General features: G+C 50.6%; 1 protein-coding gene across 2 annotated transcripts in view; it reads left to right on the top strand.

Moving 5' to 3' along the window:
- The window catches only part of Lrrk1 (leucine rich repeat kinase 1), a 136,728-nt gene that overhangs the window by 83,937 nt on the left and 26,434 nt on the right, over positions 1-26,357 (top strand). For both annotated transcript variants that reach the window (XM_076544529.1, XM_076544520.1), the window contains 12 exons: positions 2,399-2,511; positions 4,121-4,197; positions 8,859-8,988; positions 9,581-9,693; positions 10,108-10,322; positions 12,653-12,817; positions 13,365-13,537; positions 14,546-14,666; positions 15,023-15,182; positions 16,739-17,015; positions 23,190-23,361; positions 25,825-25,988. In XM_076544529.1, the coding sequence (XP_076400644.1) occupies positions 2,399-2,511; positions 4,121-4,197; positions 8,859-8,988; positions 9,581-9,693; positions 10,108-10,322; positions 12,653-12,817; positions 13,365-13,537; positions 14,546-14,666; positions 15,023-15,182; positions 16,739-17,015; positions 23,190-23,361; positions 25,825-25,988 (1,880 nt within the window). The remainder of the gene's footprint in view (positions 1-2,398; positions 2,512-4,120; positions 4,198-8,858; positions 8,989-9,580; positions 9,694-10,107; positions 10,323-12,652; positions 12,818-13,364; positions 13,538-14,545; positions 14,667-15,022; positions 15,183-16,738; positions 17,016-23,189; positions 23,362-25,824; positions 25,989-26,357) is intronic.

Raw genomic sequence — 26,357 nt, 5'->3', positions numbered from 1 at the left:
CACCTCCACCAGGACACCTCCACCAGGACACCTCCACCAGGACACCTGCACCAGGACACCTCCACCAGGACACCCCCACCACAACACCTGCACCAGGACACCTCCACCACAACACCCCCACCACGACACCTCCACCAGGACACCTCCACCAGGACACCTGCACCAGGACACCTCCACCAGGACACCTCCACCAGGACACCTCCACCAGGACACCTGCACCAGGACACCTCCACCAGGACACCTCCACCAGGACACCTGCACCAGGACACCTCCACCAGGACACCTCCACCACAACACCTCCACCAGGACACCCCACCAGGACACCTGCACCAGGACACCTCCACCAGGACACCTCCACCAGGACACCTCCACCAGGACACCTCCACCAGGACACCTGCACCAGGACACCTGCACCAGGACACCTCCACCACAACACCTCCACCAGGACACCTCCACCAGGACACCTGCACCAGGACACCTCCACCAGGACACCCCCACCACAACACCTGCACCACAACACCTGCACCAGGACACCTCCACCACAGCACCTGCACCAGGACACCTCCACCAGGACACCTGCACCAGGACACCTGCACCAGGACACCTCCACCACAACACCTCCACCAGGACACCTCCACCAGGACACCTGCACCAGGACACCTGCACCAGGACACCTGCACCACGACACCTGCACCAGGACACCTCCACCAGGACACCTGCACCAGGACACCTCCACCAGGACACCTCCACCACAACACCTCCCGCAGACCCTAGCTCTAAAAGGTTCCACCACCTCCCAGTTGCTCCGAGAGACGTAGTGTCCACCTTTATTGGTTTTTTGTTTAACCCATGGACCTTTAGGGAGTGTTCCAGATCCAAAAGAGCAACCCCCAGGACTTCATTTCTCTGTGGAACTTTTGTTTTGCTTTTAGTTGTCCTGGGGATTGAACCTGGAGCCTCATGCGTAACACAAAAGTGCTCTCTGCCACCGAGCTGCAGCCCCTGGCTTCATGTTGAAGCTTTGAAGCATGATGGAGAGATGACTCCCTCTGTCCCTGGCACTCTTTCCCCCACTCCTAGAGACCCCACTGAGCACCACAAACTCCGGGAGGAGACTCTGTACCTACAGCACTTTACCGTTGCCTCTTCAGCAGGCTGTGAGGCCCTAGGCTAGTCCCAGAACAAGGGATTGCTGACTATTCACCCAAAGCATTAGGGCACTCCCTGGAGAGTCTCATGGTGGAATCACAGGCCACGTTGCCCGGGAAAGGTGCCTGTCACACAGGTGCAGCCCCTAATCTCCCTAGACCAGCCAGCTGCTCAGATCATCCAGAATGCCAAAGACATCAAGGGTCCCTTCGGCATGCATTTCTCTGAAAATAGGGACTATCGAGTCATAGACCCGTAAGCAAGCATGGGACACAGAAAGGGACCCACATGTACTCACAGCCAGAGGAAATGGGAGTGCTGCTGACTGAGAACCCATGTCGCTGGTACCCACAGGGACCAACTGGCCATCGGTTCTTACCATTCATCACCTCCCAATTCTGACTCACACCTTGCAACACCTTGCAGAGGAGCTTGGCCGGCAAGGAGGGATAGAGCCTCGTCAAATCTCACCACCCTGTTCTGTGGCATCCCAATTTTCCCCTTGTCTCCGGATTGGGGATTGGGCAGACCTTCACATCCCAGCCCAAGCCCTGGGCTTGTCCCTTGAGGAGGCTTTCACAGAAATGCAGAGGGTGACAACCATCCCGGGCCTAAGAGTGGGCCGTGGCATCAACCCTCAACAACAGGAAACAAAGCATGTAGAGGCTTAATGTGGTACAGCAGTGTGGCGGCCCTCTAGTAGGTGGACCTGTGATAATGTCATCAAGAAGAGCCACGGTGTGTCTCTGGGGCTCTCATTAAAGAAAAACATCCTCCAAGTGAGGAGGGACCCCAGTAGGCTTGTGTAGAGCAAGGCACAGGGATGAGCCGCCTATGTGGGGACCCCAAGGAGTCCATAGTGGACATCTGAGAACACGTGGCTAAGGCAGACCACCCATGGTCTTGTTGCCTCTCTTTGGGGACCACCCAAGAAGGAAGTCACCAAGAGGCAGCAGGTACCCAGCATCACTGGACCACCTGATGGTACCTTGTGTGCTCCAGGCAGGTACCCGCTAACCATGACTCTTAAGAATCTTTGGCCTCAAGATTCTCCAGTTCTCATTGGCCTTGAGGGAAAGTCTGAATGCATTGTTCATCCTCTCTGCTTGAAACGATTTGGGGGAGTCTTGTGAATAGAAAGAGGCTGTGATTGTCTGGCTGTGCGTTGACAGGGAACAGGCTGACTTGTCACTCCATCTCCTCCCTTTCACGGTTGACACCGTCTCTTCCTCTCTCCTCCCTCTTTCAGGCCCTCATGTTCTTGAAGTTACAGGGAAACCAGCTGCTGTCACTGCCCCCTCAAGAGAAGTGGAGCTGCCTACAACTCAAGACCCTGGACCTCTCCAGAAACCAACTTGGCAAGTAAGCAGGGGCGTCTTTCCCCGCAGTGTGTAGAGAACCAGGGGTAGGGGGTCTCCATGCCTCCAGATGTGTGTCTGCCTACAAGTGAACAGGAGATGGCTGAGCCCCGGGCTGCTGTATCCCAGTCAGGCAGGACTGGAAGTCTTCTGGAACCATCGTGGAGGCCGCAGGTCTGAGAATAGGGCGTCATCAAGTCCTTGGCTTGTTGAAGTGGCCATCGCTGTACATCTCCACGATCATCCCCTTTGCCCCTTCCTCTGAACACCAGCCATATCAGACTAGGTCCCATCCCAATGAGCTTATACCGACATAATCATTTCTTTCAAGACCCCGCATGGTGAGTCTCCTTTATTCAAAAATGCTTGGGACCAGAAGGGTTTCAGATTTTAGATGTCGTTGGGAGTTTTCAAGTATTTGTATGTATCCCAAACACCCTGGGTTGGGACCCAAAGCTAAACACAAGACTTAAGTGTGTGTCACACGCCGCCATCCCCGGCCTAAGGACATTTCATGCAGCATTTTCAGCACACTGGAGTTTTAACTGCGGCACAGCTCTGAGGTCAGGTCTGGAATGCTCTCCTTACAGGGTTGGGCTTTGGGAGGCTTCTGGATTTAAACTTCTGGATGAAGGATGCTACTGTGTGACTTCTTCTGGGGAGAAATGACCACACATCTTTCCCCATATGGCACACTAATGGCAGACCACAGAAACAATCTACCCAAACAGAGCTTGAAGAACTGGTGTCGGAGTTGCTTTCGGGACCCTGGGTGACTCAGAGGCACCGTCTCACCCCAGGCATAGGTGTCACCGCTCAAAAGCTGCCTCCTGTCCACCTTGCAGGCAGCTCTACCAAAGAGTCTCCTGTTCCCCCAGCAACCGGGACTTGTTAGATAACCTGCGAGGGTTGGGGGGCTTGTGAATGGTATCACGTTCCCACGCCTCCTGTGTCTTAGAAGTTGCCTCCTCCCTCCAGGAGGGAATGCTCCAGTTCAGAGGAAGTAGGCACTTACACGATTGAGTCTCAACGTGTATTCCAAATTCCAAAATCCCGGGATAAGGATTCCAGGGGACATCGTGCAGCCTGTGAGCGGGGCCTTCCATCTGTAACTGTTACATACAATACAGACAAGACTAGAAGTCTGTAAATCCTTTACCAGCTGCTAATGTGGTCATAGGGGGAAGAAAATGGATTCACCCAACAAAAGGTGAAAGGTTGAAGGTGAGAGAGCAGAGCAGGCCTTTGGAGTCATTGGCTCGAGGTTACCTGGAAACATCTCAGCAGAGCATACATCCAAAGGTAGCCTCCCTGGAGACAGTGGACAGTGTCCCTGCCACCAGAATGCCACGTACAGAAGCGCTGGCCCCTGCTTGAAGCTGGAAAGCCTGAGCATGTGAGACTAATGGTCGTGGCAGTTAGATTATCCTTTCTAATTGCTTCTTCCAGAAGACCCCTGAGCTCCCTCATATAAGCTGCAGGAATGCCAAGCACCTGATGATAGGATTTACTCCTGTCCCCATGGTTCTGTGCTACGTAGTCAGAGCTAATATACTTCATGTTGTTGACATGCTGGCCTCAAATTTCTGAGGGTTCTTTTTCCCCCTGCACAGAAATGAAGATGGGCTTAAAACAAAGCGGATCTCCCTGTTCACCACCAGAGGGCGCCAGCGTTCTGGCACTGAGGCAGGTGAGTGCTGGACTGGGGAGATTTTGGCATCCTGGTGATGAGGCAAGGCAGGGTAGCCTTATCTTCTTGTCATATGTTGGGCTTTTCTTTTCCTTTCCCTGTTGGAATGCCAGAGGTGGCTATGGTCAGCTGAAATGCTCCCAGTAAGTGAATGATGACTGCTAACTTAAGTCACTTGTGTGCACGCCTGTGGCCCTGACTCCCCACCTGGAGCCCAGCAATGCTAGTAGCTATCTACCACATACAGAGAACTTCCCCACATTGCATGCGCAAGAGTCTCAGTGCTCATGGGAGGTGGACAAGGCCATCTATGCTGCACATAGGGAAACTGAGGCTCCCCATGTGCCCCAGTCATCATAGACCAGTGGCTCATACCATGGATACTCCCTCCTCGCAGTTCTCGGGGCTGGAAGCCATGGCAGGGTGCATTCGTGGCTGGATTTGGGAGAATCAGGCTTTCTAACTTGCCCACAGCCGCCTCCTCACTCCCACTCCACCCACACATGGTGGAAAGTCTCTCCTAACAGGATTCTTCCGTCATGGAGAACCCACCCTCGTGACCCCGTCTAAACCTAATGCCTTCTTCCCAAAGTTCTGGTCTCCAGATCAAGGGTCAGGGCTTCTGCGTATGCTCAGTGTTTCTTGACTAGTTCTGACCCTGTGATAGAGCCAGGCTTCCACACAGACTGTGGGAGTCCACCCTGGGGGCAGGACCAACGCTACCCAGTCCTTTCTGCAGTATTGTGACATCTGAGACCCATTAGAGGCCACAGCCGCACTAGCTCATGGGCTGAAGTGTGGCAGAGGGGCTCAAGATCTTCCCAGGGCTTCAAGAGTAGAACTTTGCCTGGAGTTTATGTTTTTGTCCCTCATACGGCCTGTGCCGGGTAGGGAATTTCTCAGGAAAGACTTTTTGTCCTTCAGGGAAACCCTGCCCAGTAGCAAACAATTGGCCCTCCACTGTAACCTCCAAGTGGTAACTTCTTCTTAGTCTTTGTCTATAATAGAGGTGTGTGTGTGTGTGTGTGTGTGTGTGTGTGTGTGTGTGTGTGTGTGCGTGTACAGTGGTTTGTAGAGTCATATTTGAGTACGTGGGTTTCCTATCATTGAACGAGTAACTATTGGTGGAATAGAATCCAAGAATAGAAGTGAGTAAATGCAGTCTACCTTACTGTGTCTGAGATCAACGAACAGCTGACTGGAAAGTGCGGGAGAAAAGTCGAGTGAGGAAACGTGTGGGTTCTTGCATCTTTACATAAGGAACTTCAGCATCTGTGGATTTTGGTAGCTGTTGTAGAGGGGGCATCCTGGAACCAGTTCCTCGGGGTTCCTGTGTACAGATGGAATTAATATAGAGCAAAGGTGGCGTTGTGATCCAGTAGAAAAGACTGTTTTCAGGTTTTAACAAATAGTGTCGGTGTAACCAGCTAGGAGAGAAAGCAGTGGTGGTGTCCTTTCCTTCTGTCAGTGATAACAACGCCCATACGGAGAGCAGGCTTTGTATAAAAAGAAAAATCACACTTTAGAGGACACTTGTGCGGTTTGGGGTTGGAAGAGACCTTTAAAAGCTGGCTAGAAATCTTTTCACTTTCTGGGTTTTTTTTTTTTAATATTTATTTATTTATTATGTATACAGTGTTCTGCCTGCATGTGTCCCTGCAGGCCAGAGGAGGGCACCAAATCTCACTACAGGTTGGGAACCACCATGTGGGTGCTGGGAATTGAACCCCGGGTTCTCTGGAAGAAAAGTCAGTGCTCTTAACCACCATATCTCTAGCCCCTCATTTTCTTTTATTTTTATACGTGGACTCACGCTGTAGCGTAGGCTGGCCTGGAAATTCACTCTGCAGCCTCAAAAGCAATCGCCCTGCCCAGCCTCTCAAGTGCTGAGATTATAGGTATGGGCCACCCTGCCCCCCAAAAAACATTTTTAAGGCCCCAACTCTTGGCTTTGTAAAAATTGAAAAGTTTCATTTGGTGAAAGACATTATAGACAAAGGCTTCCTGCAAACTTCTGACAACTGTTTCCCACAGAAATCACTGTGACACAGATCGGCACACAAGTCTCTAATATACAAAGAATGCTTATAATTTATTCATATATATTCACGAATATACATATGAATATGACAACCCCATAAGAAAAAAAATAGCAACAAAAAATAAAGTTTTGAAAAATAAGTCCAAACAGCCAGGAGACAGATACAGGGACCTGTTTCTGTACCGATAGGGAAATATAGTTTATGAAGTTTCGTAACTGGGCCTTTCTCCTTTATTTTTTTTTCTGTGTGTGAGTATAGGACCCAAGGCTTTGGGCATGCTGGGCAAGTACTCTGCCACTAAGCCATCCCCTCAGCCCAGCTGGCCCCTCTTTAAATGGAAGCCCCTCAGCCTTGGGAAATTGAGTACAGATGTAAGGATCTCACTTGGAAAGAAAGAGAAAGAGACACTATGGTGTCCCTGGTGCCAAGGGGGACAATGGACAAGAGCATAGGCCGGGAACAGTCTCGGTCACTGGAGCCACTTGCTGGAGGCCACTTGAGTGATTTGCCTTCTACTCAGGCATGTGGGACCCTTGGGGGACCAAGGCGACGTCACTGGAAGGTAGACCAGTTGCCGCAGCCTGTGGCAACTGCATAGGAAGATCCAGCTGCAGAGCGAGAAGGTCATCGGCGTGAGCTGGTAGCCAGTGGAGGAGGCCACACCTGCCAAGGCTCCCTGGTCGAGGGCATCATGGCATGGGTAGATGACAAAGGCCTCCTGCTTTTTCAGTTGCGTCTGGAATTCTGAGGGCCACCCCTGAGTGAAATCCAGGCAAGGTGCCCTTGCCAACCCTGTTCCTCAGCAGAGTTGTTCTCCCAGGGTGGTTGACCTGGGGTAAAGAGTTATCTATAAAAGACGGCTTGTGTGCGGGTGGACAGTTAAATTCCAGGGAGGTTTACGTACATTTAAGCAGTCATATTTGTGCGGTTGCCTTGTCCAAAAATAATTTGGATGACCGTTTTTACGGTAAAACTCAGACGAGCCGAGTCATAAATAACTTATGAATAAATAACAGTTCATAAATACCTCTAGCTGTGTTCTCCCCAGCCTAGTTTCCACAGTTCCCAGCCGTTGGCTGGGGGTGTGACAGGTGTGGCCGCCATTCAGAGGTGTGGCTCCTTATTCCCCTCATCCGTCACTTAAGGACCCTTCATAAACACCAGGGTGAAACTTCAGACTTGGCCGGCCCCACGGCCAGCTGCTCAGTGTTCCCTCCGTGGGCAAGAAAGCACGCCTTTCCACTCCCAGAAAAACATGAAGCCATTTCATCGAAAGGGGAAAGAAGGCGCTCTTGAACATCTTTCTCCAGGACGAGGTGTAGGACCAAGTCGCCTGGGCAAGCTGCTGCGAAGTTATTTCCACAGCTGCTGTGAATCCAGCACACAGCGCGGCGGCGCGGCGGCCGCGAGCTGGGCAGGGTTTTCTTAACATTCATCTTAGTAGTCTGGCATCGTCTCTCTCCCAGGATGTCCTCTGAGGCCAGGTTACCTCGTGCTCATCAGTACTGCCGCTCCATGGGTGGAGAGATGCCCTCGCTGAGGGAGGTAGTTGTATCTAGGTAACTGAACATGATTTCAGCCCCCGAGAAGAATGTTGCTTTCTCTAGCCTCTACATCGCCCTGGCTGGCAGTCCCGGCAGGGGGCTTTGAGGCAGAGCATGCATCTTGGATTCCCTGTTTTCCAGTGGGATATCCTGTCCATTCTCTTTGCTTTTCGAGGAAGCGGGTGTGGGGGATAAAGGTTCCTCAGAGACCCTGCTATAGTCTAAACCCCTGAATCCCATTAATGTGCCTTTCCAAGCTTTGTATGACATTCTTTCTCTGCACAAAGGCTCGGGTGCTGTGGAAACAGCAAATGTGACGTGATCTTAATGGTAATCTCATAATTAGCCTCACGAATGAACTTACTTGAATACTAACGAGTTGGCTGGTTTTTCAGGGAGTAACATCTTAAGGAACATTAATATATTAAAAAAAAAACAACTTAGCTCATATGTTTCTTTGTTGATTAGCTTTTTCTTTCATTGAAGAGGGAATGCTGTATATTTTAAAACAAAATGGGTATTTGGCTTTCTAGTAAGTTCTTCTCTATGAGTTTGTGTAACATACACACATATATGTGTGCGTCTGTGCATGTGTGTTGTATGTGCATGCATGCATATAACACTCACATGCTGGGTTGATACACGTGTGCACATCTGCAGATATTTTCTGTCACACTAATAAGCCCTTTTAGGGACATGGTTCTGCTCCTGGCTTTTCCAAGTCTCCAGAAGCCATCACTTTACATACACATGACCTGCACCATGCTTTGTAATCATTGCACATTATTCTATTGTTTAGCAAATCCCCTGCGGACATGTATCTGTGGAGGATATGCCACTCTCCTTTCTCGATGCTATTGCAAGCAGTATGTCACCGAGTGTCCCTGTCCTTACGTCTCTGTCACATGTGCATACAAGAATGTCTGTAGAATTAGAATTGATAGGTAGGTCAGGAAGCTGAGCACGGTAGGCTTCCCAGCATGCTCTGCAGACGTCGCAGGGATTTGTATAGCACCTCCACGCTGCAGTCATCCAGACGGTTCAGAAGCTCGGTCTCTTTTGACTTTCTTGGCAGCGTGCATGCTAGAATTCCCAGCTTTCCTGAGTGAATCTTTGGAGGTCCTTTGTCTGAATGAGAATCATCTCGACGCTGTCCCTCCGTCCGTCTGCCTGCTGAAGAACTTATCAGAGCTCTACTTGGGCAAGTAAGTTCATGTCAGGGCAGGTGCAGCCCAGCGAAGCCGAAGTCCTCCCTTACATCCCCGGGGACCAGAAGCAGTAGCTCTGTTTTCCAATTGGGTGGGATATGAAAGGTAGAGGGAGGAAGATGAGTGACCACAGTTGGTTGCTTGGCTGGGGGACAGTGAGGAGGACAGCTGTGTCCCTGACCCCTTCGTGCAGTGAACTTCACCGTGTACCAGGTCCCGTCAGGGGCTTAAGAAGCAGGTAAAACTTGAGTGCCGTAGAAAGCATTGCATTAAGGTTGAAAATGGAGAGGCTTTGCAAGAGGAAGTAGTGGCCGTTCGGATGATGGTAGAGTCATTAGTGAAAGAGAGAGGGTAGTTGTGGACGGGGACTCAGTGGAGACTCACAGACGTCAGAACAAATGTTTCCATCCTGATGATGGACGGGTGTCATGGGCATAGTGTTTAAATGGAATATTGAGATGAAGGCCCAAGGCACGCGGCTTGGATCAGACCTTGGCAATGGCCCCTGCAGACTGCGGAGGCGTAGGAGAGCCGTAGACCCGTGTGTCCATGTATGTGCTTGTCTCTCACGGTGACTTGTTTGCTGCAGTAATCCTAGCCTCCGAGAGCTCCCTCCTGAACTAGGCCAGCTGGGAAACCTCTGGCAACTGGACATTGAAGATCTGAACATCAGCAATGTGCCTGCGGAAGTCAGGAAAGAAGGTAGGGCCTCCCCAGCCCTGTTCTAATCACTGCCTTGGGAAGATAACTCAGGTTCCCTTGGTAGACCTGAAGGGACCAGTGGGTGAATAAACCGCGGGGCCCAACTGCATCCTCAGAGTTGGGGAAGATGCTATGGAATTGGCCCCAACACAGTAGCTAGCAACAGTCACAAGACTGGGAGTGGCTAGGTAGGAGAGTGTGCCAAGTAGGGCGGCAAGGACGTTGTCCTTCAGGCCTGACTTTCATGCTTAATTTGGGGGTAGTTATCATCATCCCTTCCCTCTCTCAGACTCCCCATCTTCCCTCGAAACACATAGAAATTGGGACGGAATTTGGCCTCCTAAGGAATGTGAGTGCATCCCCTTTATACATCATCTAGGGTACCCACTTTTCCCCTCTTCTGATTCCTCACAGGCCCCAAAGCAACACTGTCTTTCCTACGAGCTCAGCTGCGCAAGGCAGAGAAGTGTAAGCTAATGAAGATGATCCTCGTGGGTCCCCCACGCCAGGGCAAATCCACACTCCTGGAGATCTTACAGACGGGGAGGGCCCCCCAGGCAGCACACAGCGAGGCCACCATCAGGACCACCAAGTGGGAGCTCCAGAGACCAGCAGGCTCCAAAGCCAAGGTGAAGGGTGGTGGACACACAGTGGGTGGGAGGGACCTCCCTGTGGGCTGCTCTCCATTCCCCCGGAGACCCTGGACATTCCGAATGAATCCAGGGCCCAAGACGTTCTGTGCTGCTTGCTCTGCCCCAGCTCTTGCCAAGAGTGACGAATCAGTTCTTTCTGTGACCTTGTATTTTTCTATCAGAATGAAGTCAAGGCTCTGGGCCAGTGGTTCCTGACCCTGCCTGTCTGCTGGATTCCCTGGGGGGCTCTTAATGAGCACATGCTCAGACTTCAAAGCTGGCCTCCAAGACTTAGATTCAAACAAGGGCTCCCCTAGGGCTAAGAACAAAGTACCATGGCAGACAGGGAGGTACACCTCAGCATCTCTCAGCCCCCTTAAAAGGAGGCTGAGGACGTACCCCAGGAGCCAATGCCCTGTCCTGCCTAATTCCTACTTTCATTCAAGCTCTGAAAAGGTTCCATTAAATAGCCTGTTTAAAATGAATTCTTCACCAACTTGTTCACGGTCCTCATTCCCATTCAAGTCCAAGTGGCTAGAAGTAAACTTTTTTTTTTCCTTTTGAAACAGAAAAGAAACTGTGGAATCTTACCCTGGTGCTTCTATTCGTTATTTTTATGTTGCTGTGACCAAAATGCAAACTACCCATCAGAAATGACTTATACGAGAGCACACGTATTGGCTCATGGCCCCAGAGGGTTCCTTCCACTGTTTCTTGGTCCGTCCATTGAACTGAACATCATGGAGGTTGATATATGTGATGAGGATCGCACCTCACCGTGGGGGACAGGAAGCAGAGGGTGACAGGAAGGGACCAGGATAATACACTCCCAAGGACCTGCCTCTAGTGACCTGCTTCCTCCATCTAAGAAGTCTCTAGAACTTCCCAAGATTTCACCAGCAGGGCACCAAGGATTCAAGACATAAGCCCCAGCAGACATTTCAAATCCAAACTCTAACAGCACTCCATCCATAGCACACACAGAGAGTGCTTTTGCCCTGGGTGCCAGACAATGCCATCCTCATCGGCTGAATATGCATCTCTGCCTCGCTGTGGTGATTCAAGGATCCAAGGTGGAGAAAAGTTTACAGGGTAGAAAGCCAAGAGGCTCTGTCCAGCTGGGGCATGGTTTTCTTCTCCAAGCCCAGTACAATGACAGCTAAGCTTGATTGCAGAGTTTTTCCACATAAAACCTTCTTCCAAATCAGGGGACTCCAGTTTGGGAAATGGAGCCTTCTGAAGGTGTAAGCTAACATACTCGGAGCTGGTCCCCCTAAGAATGGGACCCTTGGGGCTAGGAGTACACATGAGTGGGGCAGCCTGTGATGAGCATTGCAAGGCCGTGCGTCCCATCCCCAGCACCCAGAATAAACATAAGAGCAGGGTCCTGCCTGTGGGGCTGAGAACAGTGAGCTAATGAATCCCAGGCCCACTCAGAACAGACAGGGAGTGACACTCGCTGACTCACGTCTGCAGGTCCTCTAAAATAACCAGAATTTTCGACAGTACCCTTGGCTTTGCTGTTTTGACAATGACTCAGGCACTTTTGTTCCCATCTGCTCTTCAGTGAATGGGTGCCCAGGCTTGAGGGGTGGACGGCATGAAGCCGCCGCCTTCCCTTGGAAGCCATTACTGCTCTTGTGAGCGCCGAGGCCCATCCCGCCCTGTGCGGCTGACCTCTAGCTGGCTGAGAACAGCTGTCGGCTTTCATCTTTATACAAAACCAGGTCAGCACGTGGTCTACGGCTTGGAGGCCAGATGCTGCCTCATGGAAATGACTCCTGGCTACAGCGAACTGTAGCCTTGGCTCCTAGGCCAGCTCTGAGCTCATGCAGTGATACAGAAACTGTTTCCGCAGCCTTCCTGGCAGCCCGCGTCCCGTCGTTGGAGTCTCACGTCAGGGGTGTTTCCCAGCCTCGTTGGTGGGCGCCAACCTTTGACCTGCACGAGTTCAGGGACGCCTCCTCCTCCGTTTGGCCCCCTGCACAGAGAGGGTGGGAACCATGAGGTCCAAGTGGGGCCCCTCCTCCCACCCGATGTCTTCCAACTCCGGAGAGCCTGAGATAACCAACCCAACAGCCCGTGATCTCCTCAGATGTCCGACTCTGTTGGCAGCAAATGGAAGCCCCCAGAAGCCTATCTTTGGGCCACTGGGCTCTCTTCCCTTGCCAGGGTTGCTAATTTGGACGCACTGGAGTCTGTAACTTTTCCATCGGCCATGTCTTTCTGAGATGCATTCCACGCTGTAAATTTTCTTGTGGCTCAGTCACCACTCCACCCCCTCGGTCACTCAAATGCCCCCATTCTGTGCCTTGTTGCTCAAGTAGGTTGAATCCGTGGAGTTTAACGTCTGGGACATTGGGGGCCCTGCCAGCATGGCCACCGTCAACCAGTGCTTCTTCACGGACAAGGCCCTGTATGTGGTGGTCTGGAACCTGGCCCTGGGAGAGGAAGCCGTGGCCAACCTCCAGTTCTGGCTGCTCAATATCGAGGTGAGCGGCCGCCATCTTGGCCTCCCAGTGCTCAGGACGCAGCCCCCCAGGTTCTGTGTCCCGAAGCATTGTGTGGATTAAGACCAAAGAGACAGTGCAAGGGAGAAACACTATTCTTCTAGAAGGGCCCAAATCCTGGCCTTGCTTGATTTTCACACCGAGAACTCAGAGGCCTCCTGGGACTTAGAGCCCAATGCTCTTGCCATATTCTTATTTACCTGAAACCTAAAAGCCCCAGGCATGCAAGGCAGACAGCACTCCCTCCCCGTGGAAAGGTGCCACTTGCCGGGCATAGGCCTCTCCCTCAGGTGGTTGGAAGGACCGGACATCCCTCTTCATGGGCTTTAAACTGGGTGGAGTGGGTCACAGGACACCTCAGTTCATAACTGGCCCATGGCGTTCAAATCCACAGGATGGTGACTGAGTGTGGGCCACTAACATCTGGGGTTGGCACATTTGCACACTGAGGAAACTGTTTCCCACTCTGTAATCGGGGGAGGGGGGGCGCGGGGGATGCAGGACTCGGCTGAAGGATTCTCTGTTACAGGCCAAGGCCCCAAACGCTGTTGTGCTGGTGGTCGGGACACACCTGGACCTAATCGAAGCCAAATTCCGAGTGGAGAGGATAGCGACGCTGCGTGCCTATGTGCTAGCTCTCTGCCGCTCGCCGTCGGGGTCCAGAGCGACCGGCTTCCCCGATATCACTTTCAAACACTTGCAGTGAGTGTCGCCTGCCTCCCGCTTGCTGCCGCCGCCACGTGCGCTCTGTTCACTAAGACCGCAGCTCGCCCCCGGCATCTGTCCTGGGGATGGGCCAGGCTCCTCTGCACAGAGGGTGGTACCCTGAGCAGGGCTTGGCCCGCTAGGTGACTAGAGACAGAGCCTGGAGACACCCTAACTGTGCTTCCTTTCTGGGTCCTCTCCTTCCATCGGGCCTAGTACCAAGAGCACACGGCTCCCATGGAACAGAGTATGAGTTCGAGCACCATTCATAGGGTTTGCAGATCACTGATGGAGGACAGACATCCCAGTCCTTGCATTGGAGCCAAGTAGATCTGAGAGCGACCGTTGAGTCTGAAAGTAGCGGCAGAGTATGGAGGGGGTGGGGCTGGTACGGATGAGACTAGCCACCGTGGGTGTGCCACTCAGTTTATCTCTTGTCGGTAGCCATCACAGTGTCGGGACTCTGGAATTCAGACCATGAATCTGAGGCTTAGTAAAGGAAACCAAGATCCCTGGTCAGAATCAAATGTGCGGCGTGGCAGCTGCTCTCGGATTCCCTCACTCTGGGTGGGGTGGCATGGGTGCAGGTGTTCAGGGCAGGATGGCCAGCCAGCCTCACTTATAGTGCAGCACCAGGATGTTAGGGACTCCTGGTATACCCCAAGAAAGATTTGGGAGGGTCTTTAGTAACAGGAGCGCTGGCTGGTTCAGAGCCATAGCCTCAACATGTACTTCTCTTACCCAGCTAGCACCCTTGGGAGTGCCAGGACCTCTGGGCCCCCCCCTCTTCCTCTGTGAACTCAGCATACTGGGAAGACAGACCAAAGGGTACCCAGCCTAGGGCTATGCACAGGGCAAAGCCTCCAGAACCTTCTTGTTCTCCCTTTAATGACTTCTCAAGACTTGTCGGCCTCTGGGACAAACCCCCAGGAAGACAGGGATGCTCTGTGCCCCCAGACAGAGAGGCGGCATGTTGATTAAGCCCCCACATCTTTGCACACACAGCGAGATCTCCTGCAAGAACCTGGAAGGCCAGGAGGGGCTGCGGCAACTGATTTTCCACGTCACGTGCAACATGAAGGACGTGGGCAGCACTATCGGCTGCCAGAAGCTCGCCGGCAGGCTCGTAAGTGCCCCTTCATCCACTTAGGCCAGAGGCTCCCACTTCCCACTGCCGGGATCCAGCTCACACCTTTACGGCCATTTGCTGTAAGGCACATGGCTGTGTTTAAAGCCAGTAGTTCCAGGCGGGAGCAGGGACGGGTCATTGGCCTATCACAATAGTCCTGGCATGACCACGTCTGTAGTCACCATGTCTGTGTGCCTATCCCCAACCGAGGCAGAGCAAAGCCATACTCTGACTCCGTTTCGCATCCTGTCAACGCATGTCCTCTGACCCTGGGGCCAGGCAGTGGGGGGGTGGCGAGTGCTGGTGCAGGCTGCAGCCCGTGGACCTGAGAGCCTCGCCCCACCCGCACGCAGATCCCCAGGAGCTACTTCAGCCTTCAGGAGGCCGTGCTGGCCGAGCAGCAGCGCCGAAGTCTGGGCGATGAAGTGCAGTATCTGACGGACAGGCAGCTGGAGCAGCTGGTGGAGCAGACGCCTGGCAATGACATCAAGGACTACGAGGATCTGCAGTCTGGTGGGTCAAGAGTGGGTACCCAGGGGCGTTGGTGTGGGGGACCTGAAGGTCGGGCAGAAGTCAGTCCAAAGCCCTTGAGTAGGGTAGGGTAGGGTGAGCCACCTATGAGGTCCCAGCTGCACCTGGACCCTCAGCTCAGCAGACTCGCAGCAGGTTTACATGGTAGCACTCAACACGGGGCCAGTGTTCTGCTGCCTGCCTCCACGCTTCCTCCCCCCACTTCTCCTTGCTGCCGCCATCCCCCCCAACCATCCCTCCACTGTGCCCGCCTCTCCTTGGACAGAGACCATGGCAGCCACTCAGCAGAGGATGCACACAGGCACGGCCTCTGTGTCACCACCCTCCAGGACCTCGGTCCAGGAAGATAGCGAGGTTAAACCATTATAACCAGCTCTTATTATTCGTGGTACTTAGCACCTAAAAGGTTGCCACAACTACTGCATTGGCAGACAGGAGACCATTGCTCCCGGAGAAATAATAGGGTTAGGTTCCTGACGGCCTCTGGTCACGTGGTCACCCACGAAGCAGTCGATAACTGTTCATTGTTTCAGACCTGCCTCTGTTCTATACTGCTCTGGCTTATTTATTAAAATACCCTGGCTCCACGCAGCTTAGGTGAGGGAAGGGTTTGCTTGTTTTACAATTCCAGGTTTCAGTTCGTCACCGAGGGGAAGTTGAGGCAGGAACCCTGGCAGCTAGTCACATCACATCCACAGTCAAGAGGAGAGAGAAACAAATGGACCCCTGCTGCCTGGGTGCTCAGTTTCTTGCTAGTTCTCTTTATTCTTAGAGTATTTAAGACTCCCTGTCTAGACAATGGTGCTGCCCACAATGGGCTAGGTCAATTAATAATCAAGACAATCTCCCACAGACATGCCCACGGGCCTAGGAGTGATCCAGATCATTCCCCAATTGAGACTCTTCCGGGTGATTCTCGGTTGTATCAAGTCAACAATAGGAACTAGCCAGCGCATATATCTTATTAATTATTAATCATGTATTATTGATTTGTTACCTCATGCAGTGGCCTCTAAAGTTTGTGCCCAAACATTGCTTATCCAATGCCATATTTTCTCTATACATCACAGTCTTGTGCTTAGAAACACTAGACAACCCTTTAGCCCTGTGTTGGAGGGTCATTTTAGACAGCAAAAATTATCCCAAATGCACAGAAACATGGCAATACATAGAGCCTAGAATGGGCATTCACGGGAACATGCACACAGGACAACTTGCATTTTTCCCACAGCTTGCCATATGTCTACACATAACTATAGATGCACCTCAAGTGTTTTGTTGGAGTGGTCATAAGCAAATTCCATCAAGCGGTGAAACTTACAGACAGTCTGAGAACAAGGATCACTGGTAGTTGCTTGACCATCAATCAACCCAGGACATTGGCAAGAGTCACAGTGTGTCCCGAGGCTCCAGCTGCCCACCCTGTCTGGTGGGCCTGGAATGCCAGAAATATTGGTTTCTTCCTGAGAAGGGTCATCACTGAGTCCCTCTTGGTCCCCCTGTGATTCTGACCCAGTTTCCTCCCTCTCTCCCTGTAGCCATCAGCTTCCTCATAGAAACAGGAGCCCTGCTGCACTTCCCAGACACGAGCCACGGCCTGAGGAACCTCTACTTCCTGGACCCCATCTGGTTGTCCGAATGCCTACAGAGGATCTTTAACATCAAGGGCTCACGGTCGGTGGCGAAGAACGGGGTGATCCGAGCCGAGGACCTCAGGATGCTGCTGGTGGGGACAGGCTTCACACAACAGACAGAGGAGCAGTACTTCCAGTTCCTTGCCAAGTTCGAGATCGCCCTTCCCGTGGCCAATGACAGGTGAGGTCACAGTCCGGAGGAATGGGTTCTGAGGACACTGGTGGCCTCAGCAAGATTTCCAGGCTACCACCACCAGGATAGCTAGCTCCTGGGGGCGGCCAGTTGTCTAGCCTAGGTCAGCAGGAGGGTAGATACAGCGGGCCCCCGCTTTGACCACCTCCTATCTGGTGCCGTGGGCTACTCTTCAGGCAGTTGGAAGAAATCCACTTATGAAAGGGCTTAGGAAAACATGCAAGGGGAGCTCTCCTTGGGGGCAGCTGTTGGCTTGGTAATATGGTGAGTGAAAACAGTCTGTGACATGGACATCTGTATTAGCCATGCAGCTTCGGAATGCACTCGCAAGTGATTAAGGGGGGCTGGCATGACAGGCTCAAGCCTGGACCTCCACAATGCTGCTTCCTGGAAGGCTGGTGGAACACTTGGAAGCGTGTCCAAGACCCCTGATTTCTCTCTTCTGCTACCTCATCTCACTGGGCATATCATCCACACTGCCCAAAATTCTTCTCCAGGCCCCTGCTTCTCACCCCACGCCTCCACTGTGTGACTCTACCACCTCCCAAGTGCTGTTGTTCTGCTCATACTGAGAACATCTACAGCAGTCTCCCCTCATTCAGGGTTTCACTTTCTACAGATTTATTTATCAGTGACCAGCTGCAGCGTGAAAATACAGAATAAAAGTGCTATAAGCAATTCCTTCATTTTAAATGCCACAACATTGCCAGCAGCATAATGAAATTTCTCAGCATCTCACTCTGACCCACCTGGGACATGACTCATCCTTTGTCCAGAGTATCCATGCTGTATAATCTACCCCCCCTGCTAAGTAGCCACCTTGCTTATGAACTTAACTATTCTGATATATTTAATTCCCCCCATTTTATTTACTAAAGGCCCAAAGCACAAAGGTACTGATTTGGAAATTTATGACAACATGTTGTTATAATTGTTCCATTGTTATTTCATTGTAGAGTGTCTCTCATTACTTAGATAATATTCTTATTCTTGAAGTCCCATTTTGACTGATTTTAAAATAGCCACAGACCAGCTTTGGAGGTCTTTTAGCTTTTAACTACAACTGTCCCCCCCATTCTTTTATTATAAATGTATTTGGGTATTTATATTACAATGAATATCTTATTGTCCATGAATTATCTAATCTGATGCTCTCTGTCTTAAGTAGGAATACTTAGCTTGTTTACATTAAGTGATTAGTTTTGTAGGTGGATTTAAGCCTAGTAGCTTGTCATTTGTCTTATATTTATAACATTTAGTTTGTTGTGCCTTCTTCTGAGTTAGTCACTTGCTCAGTCTTTTTATCCATTCTGTCTGTTCTTGGGGTGGTCTTCAGTGGTCCCGCTGGGTATTAGAATATGCATCCTCAGTAGTGTCATGACGCCTTCTTCTTCCCACAATCACCCACATGACTCCACGTCAGCATTCATCCTCCTGAACATGAGAACTGCCAACGCCCCAAACCCTGAAGTGGGACCCCTGAGAGGGCTGAGAAGAGCACATGGGGACCAGAGCTCTGGTGGCTACCCAGTCTCCACTGATGTCCAGTGTTTCATCCACTTCCTGGGTTTAAGGGCAGCAGCTACGATCCCACCGTTATGATGCACCTGCCCTGGAACATATCGTCTCTCTGTACCCCAACTTCAGAGCCCTGCAGTGGTGCCACTAGAGACTTCTGGGGAGCTGGCTTGGTCCCTGGGCAGCCATTCTAGAGACGCCACAGAAACAGCCCTACTTTACACTTGGCCGTATGGGCTTGGGAGTAGGAGCAAGTTCAAAACCTTCTTGCTCCATTTGCATGGGGCAGAGTTCTAAAGAGAAAAGCCTCAAAAAGGATTTCAAGGTCTGTCTCATGGCCTCTCATTCCATATCCTTGTTATTGACCAAGAGAAGCTCAAGGTATCGGTTTACACTGCCATGATCTAGCAATATTCTGATTTTATCAGTTATCAGTGGATTAAAGGAGTAAAGATATATTATATATTAGCATTCAGTAAGAGTTTCGTGTGTGTGTGTGTGTGTGTGTGTGTGTGTGTGTGTGTGTGTGTGTGTGTGTTAGTCTGCCTATGTGGTTGAACAATAAAAATCAGCCAGATTATTGCCAAGTCCAGAGAAGTTCCTGCACAGTGGTTTGCAGCATGGAACCAGACAGCCTGACAATGAGCCCCAGATACTTTTTTCTCCCCTGCCGAACAGCAATAATCCTGTTACCTACTATTATTATCCTTGTTGTGGGGAGTAAATTAGATTGTATTACATAGAACAGTGTCTCTTACACCTAGGAGCTCCCAGGATGGCAGGAATCAATAGCACTGTTCTTACGGTTTCTTCATGTTAGTCCTGTGGCCTGTATGTCTGGGTCTCCACAAAGCTGTGAGGAGCAGAACATTTTCCATCCTAGCACAGGCATCAATTTCCCTTGTGACCGAAGTGAATTCCAGCTCCTTACATCATAGGTTTTCATTGATCAACCACACAGCTATGGTCCGTGGATCTATACAGACACAGACCTTAGATGCTCCTTCGGGACCTTGGTCTTCCACCTGCAGTCCGTGAGCCACACTGCACCCCTGCCAAGTCCTTCAGAAACTCTCGGGATTGATGAACCTCCAAAACCTATCCTTTGCAGCATTTTTGTTTCTTGCTGGCAGTAATGTCTTAGCTCTTACCCATCTCGGGAAGACCCCAACCCCATATCTGAGGCCATCTCAGTGGAGTAGCATTCACTAGCCTGCCCAGGGTTCATCAGCTGATTGATATTCATCAGACACAGGAATAATTCACTTCCGTAGTCCAATCTTGTTTATCCTTTGGGATAGCCTTTCTGATTCCTACTGTTCTCCAGCCAGGTGCAGTGGTCTGCCCAGGGACTGCTCCTTTTAAGATCTGTCTTCCACGGCCAGTCATATTTCAAACTCTTCCTTTGCTGTCTACATTACCCCTGCCTTTAAAATTCTTGACCAGTGCCTGTTCTATGTGCAGACACCTCTCTCCAGCACACACCTACAGAGAAAGGGAAAAGCCAGAGTCACTTGCATGGAGCATGGCATGTGTGTTAGGGGTCCAGACTGAGGAAGCACAAGTAGGCACTTCCGAGAGTCTGCTGTTCAAGAGAGGGACTCTGCGCAGGGGAACGATAAGGAACTGTTAGGATCTAGTGGGGTTAGGCAGGACGTTGGGGTGGCGGAGCAGAAAGGCATCATCCCAGGTGGTGTAGCATGTCCTTCACCCAGGACCTGAAGGGGTTAAAGGAAACCCAGTGCCCCACCCCACCCCCCTGTGTGCCCCAGCTCAGCTCACCTATGTGGCCCTTGGCCAACCTCTCAGACTCATCCCTGTAGGCATCCCTTCCTTCCCCACAAGACTCAAGATACACAGGCTGCCAAGTCAGTGCTGAGATTTGCACCTAGGTGGTGGGGGTGGAGGGGCAAGCTGTCATTCGATTCCCGTCCTACAGTTGTCTCTTGAACCCATGAAGGATCGGCGCCAGGACACAGGATGTTCAAACACCTTATGAAGAAAGCACAGAACCTACATCCCCTCTCGGAATACCTAGATGTCTTAACACGCCTTCCGCTGTGTACCTGCTCCATCAGTTATTGCTAAGGGAGTACTTACTACAAAAGAAAGAAGTCACATTAAGTAAAGACACAGTTTAAATACACACACACACACACACACACACACACACACACACACACACACACGCATGTTCAGCCCAAGACTCGTTGACTACATAGGTATGGAACCATGGATCTGAAAGGATAATTGTATCAAATGTTAGGAGAGTCTCATCTAGAAAGTTTCAAAGATTTTTATTGTACGTAAACAGTTTTATTTTTTGTTTTAATTAAAATACAATTACATCATTTCCCCCTCCCCTTTCCTCCCTCCAGCCCCTCCCATGTCCCTCCTTCCAGTCCCTCTCAACCCCCCTCACTTCCTCTCAAATTCATGGCTTCTTTTTCTTTTATTATTATTGTTGCAAATATATGTGTAAATAATATAAATACATAAATAGAGCCTGGTGAGTTAGTTTAGCATGGCAGGTATATGATTTCAAGGTTGACCACTTGGTATTGTGGCCAATAAAAGGCTCATCCCTAGGAAAGATTAATTCTCACTTTCTCTGAAGTCTCATTAGTTGTCTGTAGGTTATTTGTCTAAGGCTGGGAGCCCTGTGACATTTCCCACTTCCAGTTGGTGTTGTCATTGTTCAGGTCTTATGTGGGTGATCATATTGTCGAGGTATCATGGGTATAGCTTCCATGTGATTTCTGGGAGACTCAATCTCACACAGACTTCATGGTCCTCTGGCTCTTAAAGTATTTCTTCGCCTTCTTCTTCAGTGTTCACTGAGCCTTAGGTCCGGGCCTTGTCTTGTAAATGTATCCTTCTCTTCTGGGAAACCTACAATCAGTTGATCGCTACATTTTGACCACTTAATGGTATTCTGTAATAGCCTCTGTCAGCTGCAAAGTGGAGCTTCTTTAATGAGGGGTGAGAGCTACTCTTATCTGTGAGCTTAAGTTTTAGAAATCCATTAGAAAATTTTCTGGTCTGGTTAAGAGACATTAGTGGGTAGGTTTGCTGCTGAGAGCCATGACCTCACTAGCCCCAGGTCGTGGGCCAGGTTTCCAGCACCAGGCATGTTTTTCTTCCCGTTGACTGGGCCTTAAAATAGACAGCTAATGGTTACTGCCAAGATACGAGTGCCACTATGGCACACTTCGGAATATCTGGCTGTGCTGATGATTGTGGTTCATAGGCATCACGCCTGTTGATTGCCTCCCTCCCTTGGCAGCTTGCATAGTACTTTCTGGAGCTTTGAAAGCTAGACCTCAGGGAGAAGACTTTGGGGTTAGAGCCTGTGTCTGAAGTGTCTAAAGTGTGTGTCTGCAGCAACAGGGACTTACCTCAGTCCTTTGGGAGGCAACGACGGGAGACAGCAGTAGCCTGTGCTGTCTTGAGAATCTCTTGGATTCCCTTGACCAAGAACTTGACAGAGGGTTTCTCGTGTCTGGTGCTGACATTTTTGTCATGTGGTCTATGGCTCTTGTGGGGGTGTGGTCGGCAGGACTGGGATTGCCAAAGACAAGGCCTTTGTTAAGAAATGATTTCAGGGGCTGTACTTATGGCTCAGCAGTTAAGAGCTCTGGCTGCTCTTCCAGAGGATCTGGGTTCCATCTACAATTATAGTCCCAAGGGTTCTCATGCTCTCTTCTGGCCTCCATGGGCACTATATACATGCAGCACACAGAGATACATGCAGGCAAGACATCCAAATGCATAATAATAATAATATTTTTTAAACATTTATTTATTTATTATGTATACAGTGTTCTGTCTGCATGTATGCCTGCAGGTCAGAAGAGGGCACCAGATCTCACTACAGATGGTTGTGAGCCACCATGTGGGTGCTGGGAATTGAACTCAAGACCTCTGTAAGAACAGCCAGTGCTTTTAACCCCTGAGCCATCTCTCCAGCCCAATAATAATATTTTCAAGGAGGAAAGAATCCAGCCTCTGCATTGACAGGCTGATGTGTCGCTGCCCTGTGCCTGCCCCTCAGCTCACATCTCACAGCACATAGTAGATGTCACTTTCCAGATGCAATTGTGGGGAGGGACTTTCTGGCTGCCAGCTCTTTTGCATGACAATAAACAAGAACACCTAGGTCACACAATGATGCAACATTTTAACGATGGCTATGTCCACTTATGTTCCCATAAAATATCATTTGTTTTGTGCAAAATCGCCATGTTCTGATTTTTAGGGCAGTTGTGCTGTTTCAATTAGCCAAGAAGAATAAACATCTCCGGAGACCAAGAAAACAGTTACCCTGACCCCGATATCTGCATTGTCCTCAGGACCGTGCAGCTGTATTTATTTTCCCTCCACCAACCAGAGTCAGCGTTAAGTGATTTCACAACCACAACCCAGTTTTCTGAGAAGAGACTCTGATTTGCTGCGTCTGGCATTTTTAGGTCTTCAGAGCTTTCCCTCCACGTCACTCTGATTTCTCAAACTCTATAGGGAGGGCCCCTGGCAGCCTGAGCTTTGTCAGCAGAGGCCTTCCCACAGTCCAGCCTCTGCAGGGACCAGGATCCTGCCACAGAATCTCGGGCCACGATCATCATCATCTCTCCTTATGTGTTTCAGCTACCTCCTCCCACACCTCCTTCCATCCAAACCTGGGCTGGACACCCACAGCATGCGGCACCCAATGGCTAACACCATCCAGCGAGTGTTTAAGATGAGCTTCGTGCCTGTTGGCTTCTGGCAAAGGTTCATAGCACGGATGCTGATCAGCTTGGCCGAGATGGACTTGCAGGTAGCTTCTGAGAGGGGGAGGTGGCGTGGGGGTGGAGGGGCTCCTAAGAGCACACTCTTGGGGAGAAGACTACAACTTCCTCCGTGCTAGGGAGACTTCACTGAAGTTTGCTCTTCCACACTGAGATGATGGATGCAGGGTCGAGATGCACACGTAGCTTGAATCCATTGACCTAGGCTGGCAATGCCAAGTTTGCACCCATATGACTTACCTACTCCCTCCTGAAGTTATGGTCGTCCCAAACATTAGCCACTTCCAAGTCACCAGGGAGCTTGTTCTAGCAGATGCAGAATTCCCCCCCATCCCCACCTCCCACCAAGTCACCATAGTTTCAGTACAGCAGCTATGAGCTGGGCCGAGAACTAGCATTTTTAATCATGCCCCAGAGCCCCGACCTCATGGTCTTGCTGTCCTGACTGTATACTTACCTGAGAGGAATCTCTAATTGACACAGCACTTCTCACATGACCCAAATTTAAAGTTTTGGTTGTAAGCACCCATACCTAAGGATCATCATAAGAACAACTTACAGGAATTGGTTCTCTCTTTCCATCACTTGGGCCCTGGGGACTGAACTCAGGTGGTCATTCTCAGTGGCAAGCATCTGCACTGAGCCATCTCACTGGAGAATCTGAGGACTGGAGTTAGATATGCATCCCATGCCCAGCTTCCATCATCTAGGCTTTGTAAAGCTCCCTGGAGATGCCACTCTGCAGCCAAGCATGGAACCACACTGCTTTGGTCCCAATGAAGATTGTGTTCTGTGGGTCCAGCCAGAGTCATGGCCCAGCTGTCAGTCAACTCTAATTTCATGCGAGACAGTAACACAGAAGTAATATTTGCCTAGAGCAGCAGTTCTCAAAGTGGGGGTCCCAGACCAGCCAAACTGACCTCACCTGAGATCCTGTGAGAGATACTCATTGTCAAGCCCCAACTCCAGATCTCTGACCCAGGAAACCTCAGGATGGAGTCCAGCCATTTGTTATTGACAAGACCTCCAGGGGATCGTGACACACCCTACAGTTTGTGAGTCCCTGGCATGCGCTCCAACTGTCGAACTGTTGAGTCTTTTTGACATTGATCTCTGCCTGAGTTTGCCTTTGCCACCCTCTAATTAGAGCGCCCTTATTGAATTATAATCTTGGCTCAGTAAAGATGTTCTTTGATCTTCCCATTTATGGGAAGAAAAATAAACGCAAGAGGCTGAAAGTCGATCAGAGCCGATACAGCCTGTGTTGTGGAGCTGGGGAGGGGGGGGGAGGCTGGGGGAAGGGCGTCTCTTTATGATGCCAAAATGATGCGCTGGCTAACAGAGTGGGTGCTGGCATTGCCTTGCCTAGGGTTCCATCTGTCCCTCTGTCCTCTATTTGAACTGTGTCCTGCAGTGTTCTAAGTGGGAGGTCACCGAGCCCCCGCATTGTGGGAGGCTGAGCTCACAAAGGGGGGCCCAGCTGGGTGGGAGCACCAACAGCCTGCCTGTCTGAGAAATCAATGCAGAAGGAAATCCTGTTAAAATTCAGATGGAGGACAGAGGGGAGAAGAGTTCAGCCTCAGCATTCATCAAAGACATGCAGATTGCCACAGCAATAGCTTCTCTATTTGTAGATCTGTCAGACCCACAAAGAACCCAGCAAGATGCCCAGCCCTGGTGGCAGTGGCTGGGATGATCGGCTCTGCTTTTCCAAACCTTGCGATGCACCCAGAGCTTAAAACTGTCAGACCCTACACCAGACATCCCACTGCTGAATGTCTAAACAGAGGGAACCAGAGAGATCCTCGTGCATTTTCCATATCCATAGCACTGTATTTTGGAGAGAGCAGAAACAGTTAGAGAAATCACTATCATCGCCTTAGGAAAATGAATTTTAAATGAGTTTTTAATGGCATGGTAACCCCGACGTTTTCAAAGTATACCTTGTTTTTCAATGCTTGTGGTTCATGCTAGAGCCTGGGGCATGGTGGGCAAATCACTGAGCTATACCCCCACCCCCACCCTGCCAGCCAAAAAGCATACAGCATGAGAAACACGAGCTGGATTGGTGTTTTTTTCACACATATGCGTAGTAGGAAAAACTCCTGGACTCATACCTACCCAAAGCTTAATGTTCTTCCTTCTGGGTGTGAAGTTGTCGGTTGTTTATTTTCTCCATTATATTTTCCTGTCCTGTCCACATTATCTAATTAAACGCTCACTTGTGAAGTCGGAGAAAAAAAGTGTTCAGAGAAGAACAGCCTATTTGTAATCGCTTGGAAAGTCTGTTCCCAGGGTACCCTGGAGACCCTTCCAGATCATGTGGCCTTTGACTTGGCAGCAGGGATGAGCCACAGGGCGTGGGAGGCGCGGGTGGGAAACCGGCGGCAGGGATTTATCACGATGGGGCCGGGCCGGCCTCCTCAAGTGCTGCGCAAGGCCAGTGAGGAGCTCAGAATTCTTAAGCAGGGTCCTTTCTCTCCGTCTTTCAGCTTTTTGAAAACAAGAAGAATACAAAAAGCAGGAACCGGAAAGTCACCATTTACAGTTTTACAGGCAACCAGAGAAATCGCTGCAGCACATTCAGAGTCAAAAGAAACCAGACCATCTACTGGCAAGAAGGATTGCTGGTCACTTTTGACGGGGGCTACCTCAGGTGAGAACATCCGGGAGTCCTGCCCGCTGGGTCAGCATGGTCCCCAAGCAGGGGCCCTGTGGAGCCCTGACAGTGTTCTTCCATTTGGAGTCAAAATTCTGCTCCTGGAAGGGATTTATCTTGATAGCTTGCTAAAAACAGAGACCCTCCCTGTGGTTGTCCTGAGGACCCCATCTTCCCACACTCCCTCCACACCTTCTTCTGAACAGGCTGAGGACAGCCACAGCCCAGGATTTGAGTTCACTCCAGTGGGAGGAGCAGGGACAAGGGAAAGGTTGGTCATAAACACAGGTAAATTAACATGAGAGTCACCCCAATATCCTGCAGGGCACACAGACCCTTAGGGTCCCTGAGCGTTAAGTCCATCCT

This window comes from Peromyscus maniculatus, chromosome 1 (genome assembly GCF_049852395.1).
Source record: "Peromyscus maniculatus bairdii isolate BWxNUB_F1_BW_parent chromosome 1, HU_Pman_BW_mat_3.1, whole genome shotgun sequence".
In the NCBI taxonomy this organism is placed as follows: domain Eukaryota; kingdom Metazoa; phylum Chordata; class Mammalia; order Rodentia; family Cricetidae; genus Peromyscus; species Peromyscus maniculatus.
Note: the sequence above shows the minus strand (reverse complement) of the source record. Positions and strands in the feature narration are given on the sequence as shown.